At 33.3% G+C, this 14,806-nt stretch overlaps 1 protein-coding gene across 2 annotated transcripts in view; it reads right to left on the bottom strand.

Annotated features, from left to right (window-relative positions):
• Nucleotides 1–1,671: 1,671 nt before the first annotated feature.
• Nucleotides 1,672–14,806, bottom strand: part of LOC140135571 (core-binding factor subunit beta-like) — a 33,972-nt gene continuing 20,837 nt past the window's right edge. For both annotated transcript variants that reach the window (XM_072157109.1, XM_072157110.1), the window contains one exon: nucleotides 1,672–8,735. Coding sequence is in view for 1 of the 2 variants with exons in the window: in XM_072157110.1 (XP_072013211.1) it covers nucleotides 8,712–8,735 (24 nt within the window). In the remaining variant the exon portion in view is untranslated. The remainder of the gene's footprint in view (nucleotides 8,736–14,806) is intronic.

Raw genomic sequence — 14,806 nt, 5'->3', positions numbered from 1 at the left:
TTTTACAAAATTGCCCCCCCCCAAAAAAAAAAAAAAAGGTCCACTTTTTCAAAATCAGCACCCCCCAAAAAAAAATCCTGCGTACAGGCCTGGGAAGGCTATACATGTACAGTAACACAAATTCACTTGAAATTATTTATCACTAACTGTCCATTACATCTAAGCTACATCTAATAGTTTCTGGAAACAATTCAATCTAAATCTGACTGGTTTACTTATCAGGTTCCTCAATTATGACCCTGGCAATCCACCTATTGTGACTTCATTTAAAGCCTTTTGTGTTTTCGCTTGTCTAACTTCCGAGATCAGCGCCTGCCACGCGCTGCAAGCCAAACTGCTACTTTATAAGATTTTTCATGGATAATGAATACAATTCTTGTTTGATCTGTTTGCTGTACAAAATGGGCCGGGCTTTTCATTGTGTTTGTCCTAATGGAAAATCAGGAAGAATTGTCAAGGCTTTCTTAGTGTTGTTGGGGGCAATGGGTTTTAATAGAAGATCAAGTAGAACGACAGCTTGTGGATTGACCAAATGGCGCCATGCTGTGACCACGCCTAATGAGGTGTAAAATATTAAAATAACGTAAGGCGTAACAGAGTGCGGTGTAAGTTTGATGAGTGCGCTCTCTCTTGTACCTGCTTCTGCACATCTGCAACTGAGGTTGACCATCATATGCCAGAAAAGTAATCAACATCGATCAAATTTAATTCAAAATAAGATCAATGAATATTCCTGTGGTTACTGTAATATGAGACAATGAAAGTAGTGTTTTCTAATTAAAAATCTAAGGTAGTTAATGAACCACTAATGAATGGACATAGCATCTACAAACGAACCAACCGAGGCCACCAAAATGAAAATATTTCTTTAACAAGTTCAGGGTTATCCTTTGAACATGATGGATCGATACCATTCTAATCCTTATCAGTCACCGACAATTGATTTTCAGCAGGCATTGGGCTATTCCAGAAAATAGATGCACTCCCCGTAAAGGCGTTCGGTTGACTTTTTGACCAGTTGTGATTGCTGGAAATCCAGACAATACAAAAACAATACTTCACAATTGAAAATCCTAAATTTCAGGTGCTCGTTTCGGAAATTTCTGTGATTTTTAGTACATTTTATTGCATTTCCAAGCTTTTTCCAGTAACATTGACAATTAGAATTCCAGTAATTTTCAGGAAGCAAACTTAGAAATCCAAACATTTCTTGTATTGAAAATTAAGACCTCTATAGGGGGTGTGCACTTATTTTCTGGAAGAGCCCATTTTATATATACAACAGATATTTGGTAAGCTTCATTTGCATGTTGTCGCAGCTTGTGGTTACTTTCCATCTTCAATCAAAACTGAAAAAATAATAAATACACGTTTGAAAATCTATAATCGCAGAGTCTGAATTAATCTGCTTGGATGTGCATTTTCTTCCGACTACTGTGTTTCACTTCAAGTCTGGTAATGTTGTGGGTGCGTATTTGGTTGCAGACTATCAAATTGTGCACGCTAACCTAATTTTTCAGAATGTATATTATGTTGCGGGTGGTTTGTCAGCATGCATGCATGCAAATGCGTAAAAGTACTAAAATCCCTACCAATCAAGGTTTCAAATGATTATTTTTTGGTATAAACCATGTTGAAGTTGCCCTCAACAGAGAAAAACACATATTCAAGTTCTGGAAAATCTACAATCTCTTTTATTTATCTCACACACAGTGCAGGATCTTGAACTTAGAAAATTCACATAAACTGTAATATTTCCCACTAAAATATTATTTCTATTACAGTTTTTGAAAATTACATGTAAACTTATGGCTATTGGATGATGAGCATTTTCCACACAGGATTTGGCATTCATATCTCAGATGCAACCTGTTTATAAGCTTATCATAGTGCTCAAATTTGAGCTTCACCTGTATATTTTCACACTTAGTAATACAGAGATGCCATTTTTCAGGTTTTAGCCTGATTTTAGGTGTTTTGTGAATCCAAATTCCCATGTTTTTATTTATTTTCAGCCTGCTTTGGCGCTTTTTGGCCTGTATTCACATGCTTTTTAAGGTTTTTTGAATGAAAATGAGTGGCATCTCTGGTCATATAATATTTTACTTTAATTGAAGAAATTTAATACAAATCTTATCAAAACATTTAAGATATATCAAATTGATGTGTTGTGTATACCAAAATGTGGAAAATGACTCATTAAAATCCGGCCATCCCATCATAAACAGATAAGCTTATTCTGATCATAGAAGTAGAGGATCACAGTGAATTAGAGTCCAATGGGCTATTCCAGTTGAAATCCATGCTACCCCTGTGGAAGATTTTGGAAATATCTTCCACAGGGGGGGTATGTTTTTCAAATGTAACTAGTCAGGGTAATCATTTTGAAACCCATACTCCCTCTATTATGGCTTTACCTAGATATATCACAACTGGAGTGAGTATTTCAAATGGACTGAGTTATCTAATTGTCTATTCGATTCAAAACTCATACTCCCTCTGTGGAAGACTTTAGCTCAATCTCCCACAGGGGTAGTGTGGATTTTAAATGGAATGGCCCAATGAGCATTGGTTCCTTGTTATCTTCTACTTCCATATTCTGTTCAAAATTCAAATTCTTCATACCAAGGTTTGTACAAACACTATATAATACAATAAATTTACTTAATAATTAAGACAATAATGATGCCAGACTTGATTATTTACAAATCGCCTTTCTGTAATTTAGATAATGTCCTTAATAGCTCAGCTATTAACCTGAGTACATCAATATATACCAGTAAAAACAAAGCAGAAATAGTTTAGGCCATGAAATCGAATCCAGGATTTCAAGAATAATTTTACGTTTATATACAAATAGCTATGATACAAATACAAGCAGGTTTCAAAATGAGTAAGATATTCGGGGTATGTTTTACTCATACAGTAATGTGACTTGCCAAGTGAACTGGCATTTTGACTCCTTAAGTCAAAGAAATAAATTGTCAAATTAAACATGGTGCTAATAAAATGGAATAATATTTCAGGGATATATAACTTTATAATTCCTTTTTTTTTTTTGGTATGGGAAAAAATAAGCACTTTTGTAAGTTATGGAAGAAAAACGCTCTTTTACCCATTGAAAAACATGTCACATTCGGGGTCACGTTATAATAATATAGACATCACTTGAAAATTAAGGTATGGAAAAAAAGCACTTCTGTAAAAATATGTACTCACTGTTATTGAAAACAATTTCTCATAATAGAAAATGCTACAGCATTGCATTCTTTTTGAAGCAAGTGCAGAGCAATCCAAACATCTTCAATTTGAGTAAAATAGCAACTGATTCTGAAAACCAGGGGCCATTTTTGAATAAATAGTACCCCTGGAATGTCTCATTTTAAAACCTGCATAAACGAGATAGATCTGGTCGGTCATGACAGCATTTGAGTGGCCATGTGAAGTTAGAAATGTGTTTTCTTAAGGTATAGGTTTTTTTTTCTTCAAAAAGCAGAATATAAGAGTTTCATTGTCAGCAGAAAATAATAAAAACTGAAGTTATGAAATACCGTAAAGATTTGCCTAAACTTGGGTCAAAATGATAGAAATTTAACTCCCAGGAGAACATTATGGGTGTAGGTATTAATGCAAAGACCATAGACCCTGGAAAAAGACCAAATATACCAGAGTTAGAGATGCACGTTTAACCCCATGAGAACTCCCTGTCGATTAGCCAAAAAGAAGTTTTCATTATCAATTGGACCAATCAGTAACTTTGTTAGAATAAATTCACCACACAAAAAATTGTGGTGAATTATTTGCAAAGCTCTATTCTGATTGGTGATTAAAATGAAGATATCATGTAATTGACCAATCAGAAGCAATGTTAGATTGACAGGTAGTGCATACAAGTCCATATTCAGCAGGTGCTAGGTGTCAATGATTTTCATATTGGGAGCGAGTGAGGAATAAAATAATTTGGACCTATGAATGATGGTTAGGAGCTGATTTAATCTAGTTAATGAGTTTTAAATTATGCACGGAGGTAAAGACCTGATTAATAGATCAATTAGTGCAAGTAATGATCTGGTTGAATAAGAAAGCACACATATGGGTACCAATCTTACATTTACATAGCAAGTATATAGGAACTACGCTTCATAACAGAGCACACAAAAGGGTGCCAAGAAGAAGACGTTTGGCAGCAGGGTTGCAATTTCAGCCCGAATCACGGGTCAAATAATTGGAAAGTCGCCCAATTTTTCTCTTTACCATTGGTTTCTATGGGGCAGGAAACTATCGGAAGTCGCTGAAGCCAATGTTGAAAAGTCGCCCAATTTTTTTCTTAACAATTGGTTTCTATGGGACAGGAAATTGTCATAAGTTGCATGGAAAATCTTCAAAAGTCACCCAATTGGGCTACCAAATCGGGGTTTGGCAACCCTGTTTGGCAGTATTGAGTGATACAGGAAACAAACTAGTCCAAATTGTTTGCATACATGTAATAATGTCAGAAATTGGGCTGAATGAGTTTATTACTTGGTTATTAATTTAATTTGGGGGTGTTTTTTTTTTCCTTTCTTTTCTTCGGGCCTTGTGCATTGGCTTCCTGTGTGAATCATATTAAGACATAAGACAGGAAGTTATTGGCAATGCTGTTTAGGAGCGATGCCAGAACTAAACAAAACATTTTGTATGCTTCAATTCAATCAGAAAAATCAATCAATTCCTTTCAATTTTTCTTAAAAACTTAACAACAAACATACGGATGCAATAACTTAATAGTTACCAAGATTTCTATCTTGGTAAGTTAATGACAGAAAAATAATCGAATAATTTCCTACTTTCTGTTTTATAAATGCTTAAGCCAATGTTGAAACTTCCAATTGAAGTTACGGATAAAACAGTTTTTTAGCCAATGGGCAAAAGGCAACTGCAAAGTTTATGTAGGAGTTTGGTAAACTGTGGTTAGGGCGCCACATGCTTTTTACTATGGATATAGGGAAACAATGCATGAGTGCTGGGTTCAGAGAATAGTCCCAGTTTCTTCCTGGCTGGGAGGGGTAATTAATGGTTAGTAATAGGAGGGGGAAACAGAAAAATGAAAGAATAAAGGGTGTAATCCTTCCTGAAGGGATAGAGGAAGACTAGAAAAACAGGATTATTTAAAAAATACATGTGTGGTATTCAATATTTTTTAAGTTCAAGTTCAAGCTACCTTTAATAGGTATTACTAGCAATTTAAATAATTAATTAGCTTTTCTTTTTAACTTAGGTAGGATCTTACCAGATGAAACACACCTCAATGAGAAATGAGCAGATATGTAATTAATGTTGTGGGTTCGAACTGCCTCTACATGTTAATTTTTGATGAAATTTCTGGGAAATTAACAAGTGTGAAGTTCAAGTGGGCTTGAGTAGTCCAACCAAGTATGATACACTTTTTCCACAGTACACTATGGTGGTTCTGCTATACCGACTAAAATTATAATTGTTTTTTTCAGTGCCTACAGTTTTTTGCTCCAGTGGTTTTGGTCACAGTATAATAACAATATCGATTATAAAAGTTAGATAATCAGTATGACCAGTGGGAGAAGGGACCAAAATGGTAAAGTGCTTTTCTTTAGCTTAGAATTCAACTACAAAAGTGATGAAAATATTACCACTTCTGGTAAGTTAAAGCGACCCAAACCAGGTTGGACTCAACTTCCGGGCCACTTTATTTGGCATTCAGAGATGTGTTCAAACAGATAATACTATCCACAAATATCTGGAATCTGATAAATTATTTGCTATGGTGAAGGGCTAGTGGTGAACATGGTGAACCACCTACTGATATTCTAGGAAATGTGTGAGAAATCTTGTAAAAATTTTACTATTAAGTTTTGCAAAGTGGAAAACAACAGAATTTTCACCCATCATCAAGCACTGCGGTGGTAATAACACCAGTGTATTTCAGTAAGTGCCAAGCACAACATGAATTTCTGAGAAAATTCGTTAATCCCACCAACATATGACACAATTATTTGATTTGGAGGTGGTTCTACAATATGCCAAATCCTATTGATTCAGAATACCTACTACAGTTTGTTTGGCTTGTATTTGGCGAAAATGATTCCGATTATTATAAGTCGAACAAATTGTAAGCTGCAAACAATTCACTGAATTTGGTGATCATTGGGTTGGATCGAAATAGATTGAGATGAACCTTTGATCTCTATGGCTCAGTGAAAGGATTTATAACTTAGCTGAGATTTGGCACACATTTGTCTCTAACACTGTTGTTCACAGGAATTACATCCAATAGGAAACTTATATTTGATCATCATTGTTTTACATGTAATATCAACCTGGGCTACACTTAAAGGCCCATTCAGTGATTTGCTCATCCGGACGATGGTAAAATCATCAAAATTCAGATTTTGGAACCTTTGTCATTGTCATAAATTTAATAACATAGCCTGCTAGTGGTTCAGCTGAAAGCCGTGAATTTAAGACAAAATAAGACATTTTACATGAATCTGTAATTTATATACTGACAGTATATACATTTAGCTACATATATTTGAATGGGGCTTCAACTTCATCACTGATGTTTTCTTTGTTTTTTGCTATATTTTTCATTTCAAAATGACCAAATGACAATTTGAATGACTTATCCTTCACTTTTAAGCAATTTATAAGCAATTTAATATTTTCACACTTGTGCTGGGATCACTGAATGGGACTTTAAAATCACAACTATTGCTCAATTTAACATCAATGTGCTATATGAAAAATATTTTAAACACTTCCGCATGATATCAATTTACATCTGTTGGAAAATTCAAAATTCAATGATAATTTTATGTATAAATTGTAATAAATTTATTAATTAAATGATGCCCTGCATATATTTCCACCCACATAATGTCCTGCAGCTTAATTTCAAATGCAGATAGCACAACATACATCATCCAACTGGTGGAGTGTATAAGAACACATGCCCTGGTCTAACACCTTTGCTAAAGAACAGTATTAATTTGTCTTTGTTCATTTCCAACAAAAGTCTTGGCTTTTGTTTTCCCAAGGTCGTAACAATCAAACATAAGCCTAAATGCAACCAACCTTTTTTGTTTTGTTACTTGTAAATTATACCTAACTCTAATTAATCCATACAGCTATTGTTATTAAATTGCAATTTACTGAAATTATCATCATTAATGAAGTAAATGAATGATGACTGGTATGAATTAATAGACATAATTTCAACCATGAGTGACCAGTTTTGTTACAGTTCATAAAATAGCAAGAAAAAGGGTACAAGTTGAAAAGAAAATGAACAAGTTCATGATATGAGAATGTCCTTCTCGTCATACCTATTAATATATTTTGCTTTTAACTTATCTTGGTTTCCAGCTTAATTATGTAAATTATGTGATTTCCAGAGTCAAACAGTTGTAGATATTAAACAATTGCATCCAAGTCCCAGCACATGATATGAGTGCATCATATTTTATGGTTGATATTACATTAGGCCAAGGAAAGTCGATTTTGAGTTTCCCGTCACCCGCCCTCACTTCATTTTCTGACCCTCACTTGAATTGATTATTGTGATTTTCCAAAAAATACCGATAAAAACTGGTTATATTTGCAAAAAAAATTATGAATAACCCTTTATTTTTGTGGAAAAATCAAAATCAAAACATACATTTTGCTGTCAACCTTGCAGACTCTTTGTAATATACTTTTGAATCTCATTTGGGCTAAACATCCATCTTCAAGTGAGTGAGCGGCAAATAACAACACATTTTACATGCGTGTTGGTCATATAATAAAAGGCAGAAAAATAATGAATAATGAAAAAGTTACCTCACTTGTTTTCAGAAATTTTGTGACGGGAAACTCAAAATTGACTGTTAGGGGCCTTATACAGTTCAGAACTAGAATACTAGTAGTACCTTGAATTCTCATTGAACTCCTCAAACACTTAATTATTTCCTTAAGTAAAACAATTAGTAAAACAATTCTATGATGATGTTATGTACTGATAAAAAAAAACAGTTCAAAAGGTGACAATTCAACCTTAGCTTAATTAAGCATAATTAATAAAAATTAATAAAACGTAGCAAAGCAGGACAAGTTATAAAAGTAGATAATTATACAAAATTTGATGCAGCATATCAATTGATTAATGATGTTCTGTATTTTAAATTAAACTTGTTTAATTGAACTTCCATGTTTGGAAAATGCAGTATTTTAATATCGTAGAAAACAATCCTTGATTTGTCTTCTCTTACATAGTCAATTCTTCAGCAGCATAATAGCAATAATTATTTCTTGTTTGAATTGAAAAATGCAGCTACCTTTGAATCAATTCAAGTTTGTATAAAAGTCGTAATTTACATAAAGCAGCTTCAATTATTCTTAACTATAAATGACTTGTACAATTGAATTTACATGGGTTCTCTTCATCATACATTCCGTATTGCGTACCGTACGTACGTGAATATTTCAGTCAAGTATCAACGCTACATAAAACCTGCATGAAGCTCTCTTAAACCTGCTTTTCAAAATACTTAAAACTATCAAATTTTCATTGTCTATTTATTGAAAGACATCCATCCACAATTCCATTTTGCTTTGTCAGCCATTTTGTTAGTTACCGTGACGATCCAGCATCAGTACCCTGTCTTGCCTGCGTGCCATGCCTGGTGTAGGTAGTTGAGAAGAAGCCGCCTTGTTTCACTTCAGCTCGCTCTGTGATCGCGAACCTGCAGAGAAAAAATGCGGCTTTTTTTAGTTTAGTGTTAAAAATTATCCCCAGTTTATTTTAGTTAAAACGGGAATTATTTATTTGGGTGTAAAGGTAAAATATGCTTTTATGCAAAATGCAAGAAAGTGATTAATATGGTATGGTTACGAAAAGATGCTACTACTGTACAAACTAAGAATTTGTTTCTTTGGGATGAAACAATGGAAAATGATAAACTGAAAATGTGTTTTGATCAATAAATTGTTTTTGAAAAGTTACAGAAAATAATTCCCTCTTGGATATATTAAAAAAAAACTAAAAGCAAAATGGGACGCTCAAAATGAATTGGGTTAAAACTGCTGTGTTAATGAAATTACTGTACAATAACGAAACATAAAAACACAGACATTGAATATTACTAATTGGGTTAATTTCACTGTTATTATTCAGTTTATAGGCAAGGCATGCTTATACTCAGATGTATGTGGTCCAAAAAACCAGGCACATGTGACATACCCAGGCACTTGGCATACAGGCTAGACAGACAGGCAAAGATTGTAACATGGTTAATAATTCATCCTAGCTAGCTTGCTTGCTTGCAAATCGCAATTCAAAATGGTGTGAAATGTAATGTAAGCATTTCCGTTTTAATGTAATTTGTAGTTTGTAGTGTTTTTTTATTGTTTCAAGCAAAAATGTATCTCCACTTTTGTTTTGTACATTGTAATTGTAATGTGCAAAGTGCAATTTAAGATTGCAATTAAGTTTTAAAATATTATATTGAGAATATGGTAAAATGTATCTTATAATATCATAAGATATCTATATATTTACATGTGTAAATATATAGATATATATGACAGTAAGAGTCAGATTTTATAGGCAGCTATTACAGATCAGATTTGTGACACCATTTGTAAAATGATAGTCATGTTAAAACCAAAACACAAATTTATTGTAGATTTTAAGACATAAAACATGCTGTACAGGCAAGTCTAAATGTTACATAATTTTGAGCATCTCCGAATATACATCTATCTATGCAGTCACCTAATAGACATTAGAAATCAACAGAATCATCATTATCAATCTTATATTTATTATCGCATTGGTAACTGATCTACTAGTGTTGCAGGTTTTTCATGAGTCTGACCCAGGCATGAACTGCGGTCTGATCGGCTGTAACTCCACTAATCACCCTCAAGCACCGTAGTTCTATCAACTGATCAAGTCGTTCAACTTTAACAGTTGCATGCCCAGTTTAACACCAAAGGCTGCTTTTTTACAGCCATCCATTTCATTCATTAAATCTTGGCTACCTGCATACTGACACTTTACTAATACTTTGAATAAAATTCATTTTGATATCCGTAAGGAATAATTACCCTAAACTAAATATATACGTGATGATGTTATCATGGCCACTTAAAACGTATTTGTATGAATAAGAGCTGCGACAAGAGCACTCCTGATTTATTTTTAGCAAAATTGTATTTTTTTAACCATTTCCATGAAAAAGGGTATTTTTTTTAATTTGAAATATGTAAGGTTGTCATTTATGCTTAGGAAAAACACAGACCATAAAAAAGCCCGGTCCCCATGCTTGTCCGTAATTTTACAAAATAAGGCGTATTTTCAGATGAAGAAATACAATTAGCAAGACACAAAAAGGAGTCAGTCTTTCAGATCAATTTTTGCGAAATTTAAAAAAAAGATGCTCTTCATTTACGAATCACATGTATAAATTGTTGTTGTTTCATTATTCTTCATTTACGAATCGCACAGATCATCCCAGATTCCTTATTCCTTTTGGTGCGCATTATGTCACATTACATCAATTATGAAGGGTCGAAAGGGGCATATATTATAGAGATATGGTTCATGTTTTAGCGACAAAAAGGGGCACCATTGAAGGGTGAAAAATTTGCGAAATCACTAAAAATAGGGGTGTTTTTATCCTGAAATATGATGCAAGAAGGGTGTTTTCAAAGTTTGCCAAGGAGCATGAGTACCCGTACGAAGTGCCAGAACTGGGGAAAAGGGCAGATCACAGCAATTCCGGCGCAATTCGTGAATATTCGTTCACATAGATGTTTATATACTCTAAAATAAAATACTACACTTAGCCATTAGAAGCACACGAGTGGGTGTTTGTGTTCAGAAAGTATTCAAATATTTATGCACAAGCAAGAAATAAATAAAATATGCAAGAAATTAATTAAATTTTATTAACCTAAATCTCAAGCTATGACAACAACCCTGTCCATTGTTTTAATAATCTTAATTTGAACAAATTGCATGAAAATCAGAATAGGTTAACCACTTTATAAAGCATGTTTTTAGGCAATTCTATAAACTCAACGAAGCCCTGAAGGTCAATGAAACATTCAAGTAGAAAATATTCTGCAGCGGAAATCACAATGACTATCTAAACTCTGCTTGTGTGTGTGTTAATTCAAGCAGAAAATGAACTTAAACTGACCACATTGTTTCTTTGTGGTGGTGTTTTTTGGCTATTTGAAGATATTTAGTCGTATGCAAATTCCATGTAAGCTTACCACCGATATTAACCAGATTTGATAAGATTAATGGGGATCCGACACAAGTCTGAATGTTTCACCTGGCTGCTTTATGTATTAAAAACAAAGCCCCTGTTTATTAATTAATAAATGGTTCGTTAGTCAATCGGGTTAGTATCCCGATTTTGAGAGGTTCAAGTGGCTTGCTTGTATGATCAAGAGTTCAGTGCTCGCGTGTCAATTAACGATTGTGATTTACTAGTTTTGTCCTTTTGATCAAGGTGTAGTGAAAATTTAATAAGGGACTCCACCGTGCTTTTTGTTTTTGCATTTTGACTGGTGCAGAAATAGGGAAATATAGAGCTGCATATGGAGCAGATTGGGGTTGAATTAAAAAACAAACAAATAAACAAAAAAACCTACAAAAATGCATAATTTGTTTCATGATAATTTAAATGTGCTGCATAACAAATGTAAGGCTAGTACTCATACATTTTGTATTTATAAAATATTGCAGATTTATCAACATTTTTACTATAAATCCTTTTATTTTAATGCTGAAGTTTATAACTGGCAGCAATCAGGTTTGTATTTCATATCCTGCACAATCATTAATGTTGATTTCGGTCAATAAATACTTGCACATATTTATTTCTGAATCTTAGCCATATGTTTTGAAAGTTCTTCTCGAAAATTTGAATTTCAAATAAAATGCTTCGGGGAATTCCCTGATCCCACTCGTTTATAATATCGTAGATATGGCCAAGTACACCTTAGTACAATTTAAAGATATCAAATATTGTAAATTTGACTTATGTTTGTACAACTGGGAAAATATTATTGCTCTCCTGTAAAAGGTAAACAGTATTCGGGATTAAGTGGTACAGTTTGTTGATTTTATGATCACAATTGTCCAAAACACTCAAGGCATTAAAAACAAATTTCCAATTCAATCACTTTATAAAGAATACAAGGTTTTGAAAAGGTCTTGTAAACAAAAACAGATTTGATAACATAAAAAGTATATATAAATAATAATATTTCAGAAGAACTATAGTGTTTGATTTATAAGTATATTATACTGATCGAATGACAGTTTCTCTAACTGAAGTTACTTTAAATTATTCTGTTGACATTTGAATAAGGCCAAAAAAATTGTTTGGTTGCCCTCAGCGACTGACCAAAAAAATTAGAAATCTTGGGTCATTTTTTTTCCAATTACTTTTTTCGAAGAAACCTTGAATTTGAATAGTATCATGAACATTTCATTTTGTTATTCACTCATTTTATTTATTATTAATGCATATGATTACAAATAAGAAGTATTAAAATCAGTCCAAAATTGCACAATTTTTTTACCTTAAAATGATCAAGCATTTGTCACTACCAGCCATTTCAAAATGGAGGAAAAATGTAAGAACACATGAAAAAAAAAAAAAAAAGATCGACCTACCAACCTTCCAAATTTTAGTCTTGGAAGGGCAACCAAACATTTTTTTTGTTGGCCTAACAGACTGAAATTGGTGAGACTATTGAACTTGATCATAAACATGATGGTTAACTGAAAGTAAAAAAAGGGAATTCCCCTTCCTTTTGTCACATAACATTAACAAATGACAATGTAGATCATCAATACAATACTATATCCCATTGAAATCTATTGACCATGTGGGTCTCACCTTTTTAAGGCCAATTTTTATGCAGGTGTGTGTTTTTTTATTTTTTATTTTTTAATAATGTCAATTAATGCTGTATTGGAGAAGAATACATATCCTTCATGTTTCCAGAATTTTAGTTATTTTTTTACCAAAATAGTATTGGTACTATGTATGCCATAACATAATTAGATGTTGAATGGTCTGGTATATGATCCAGTAGTCTTTGTATTATTTTAATGTCATGATATATCTAATATGATGTCATTTACAAAAATATCCATACACGCATAGTATTAGTTAGTCATCAGGATCTAGTTTATGCACAGGCATTCCCGATAACTACAATGTATGCTGCAGGTTAACTGGGTGGTCATAGAATACTACATTACTGAGTACAGTATTAGAAATGGCATAAGTAAATCAAGAATAGCCATCTCTGTCCTTGTACATATTTTTTGTAATACACATTTTTGAGCTGTGCAAATATATGAGCCCTGGGAGGTAAAATGTCTAAAATTCCTTGCCCCCCCCCCTCTCCCAGCCTGCCAGATATTGCTTCCCCCCTCACAACATGCCAACAAATCATTGCACCCCCTTCAAATGCCAAATTGTAATAAAACTGAATTGTGACAAATCAATTTATATTCCTAATTTTATCTCTCAGCTTATTGGTAGATTAGTATTAGTGTGACCGTACAAAAGGCAAAAAAAAATGTAACATTGATGTCATTGACACTTTTGATCTAAGTATCCGGGCTAATTATCTCATTGTTAATCATATATCATTGCATAATTTTTAGAACAATACAACTCAATATAGATTGCAAGTAGTGAGCAAGCAAGCAAATGCCAAACCATTTTACTTGAACTTACCACAATGTATTGCTTCTACAATCAATTTACAACCTAATCCGATAAATGATCTAAATTAACTTGTCCATAAACGATTATCCAATAGTCCGATATAAATCCCAATGGGGATGGATCTCGTTAACGCCTTCCCATGCTCTGCTGAAATTTGAAAATCCCCTGATAGTATAAGTTTCCCTTACAAATTCCTTCATCATCCTACACAAATTTACACCTGATTTGTCTTAATTGTAATCCTACAGATTGCCCTTATCTACAAAAGCCCAGCCTACGGGACTTGGTGAATCAGACCTGTTCAACGTAAAACAACGCAACTTACGCAAGTGACTAGGTGCTATTCCACCTGTGGCAGTGTGTTAAAGACAAAGTGTCTTGATTTGATTATATCATGGCATGTTTTATTTCTTTTATTTAAATCATTACTTTAAATACCGTGTATCTTGGTCACCATCTTCATAAAATCCCCTTAAGTCCTTACAGTAACATTAAGACTAAATTAAGCCAAAACACTCAGCACTTTTTGGCAAGAAAGATGAGATGTAGCACATATGTTTCTTTGTTTGCCCTCACTGTACGTAATAAAAGATTAAGGTGAATGCAGAACAAATTTCCTGAGTGAATCGTAAAAATAGCTTTTAAGAGGGCACTGATTGTGGTGCATGTCCAAAATAATAAGTGTCTGACAACGATGCAATTGGATACGCTAATATTTTCAGTATCATTTTATATGATGCAATTGGGATGAAAACTACAGGTGATATGTATCTATAATTTGCCTACTTTTCTATTTCAAGAAACCCCAGGAAACATGTGTAGTTTTTATTTTGGTCTTTAAGTTTATTTAAAAGAATTTGTGGTCAAAATGCTGGACCTGATTCAACTTCTGTAGCTTAATTTAGCTCTGCATGATTCTTGTTTTTTGATTCTGTACTGTTCTTTGTGTATAAAATATTACAGGTATTAGTCACCTGTATATATTGGATTGCTCAATATCAGATTGGAGGCAATGAAATCATCAAAGTAGAGTATCATACTGGTGAGTT

Source organism: Amphiura filiformis, chromosome 16 (assembly GCF_039555335.1).
Source record: "Amphiura filiformis chromosome 16, Afil_fr2py, whole genome shotgun sequence".
NCBI classification, from domain to species: domain Eukaryota; kingdom Metazoa; phylum Echinodermata; class Ophiuroidea; order Amphilepidida; family Amphiuridae; genus Amphiura; species Amphiura filiformis.
This window is presented reverse-complemented; position numbering and strand designations above follow the sequence as displayed.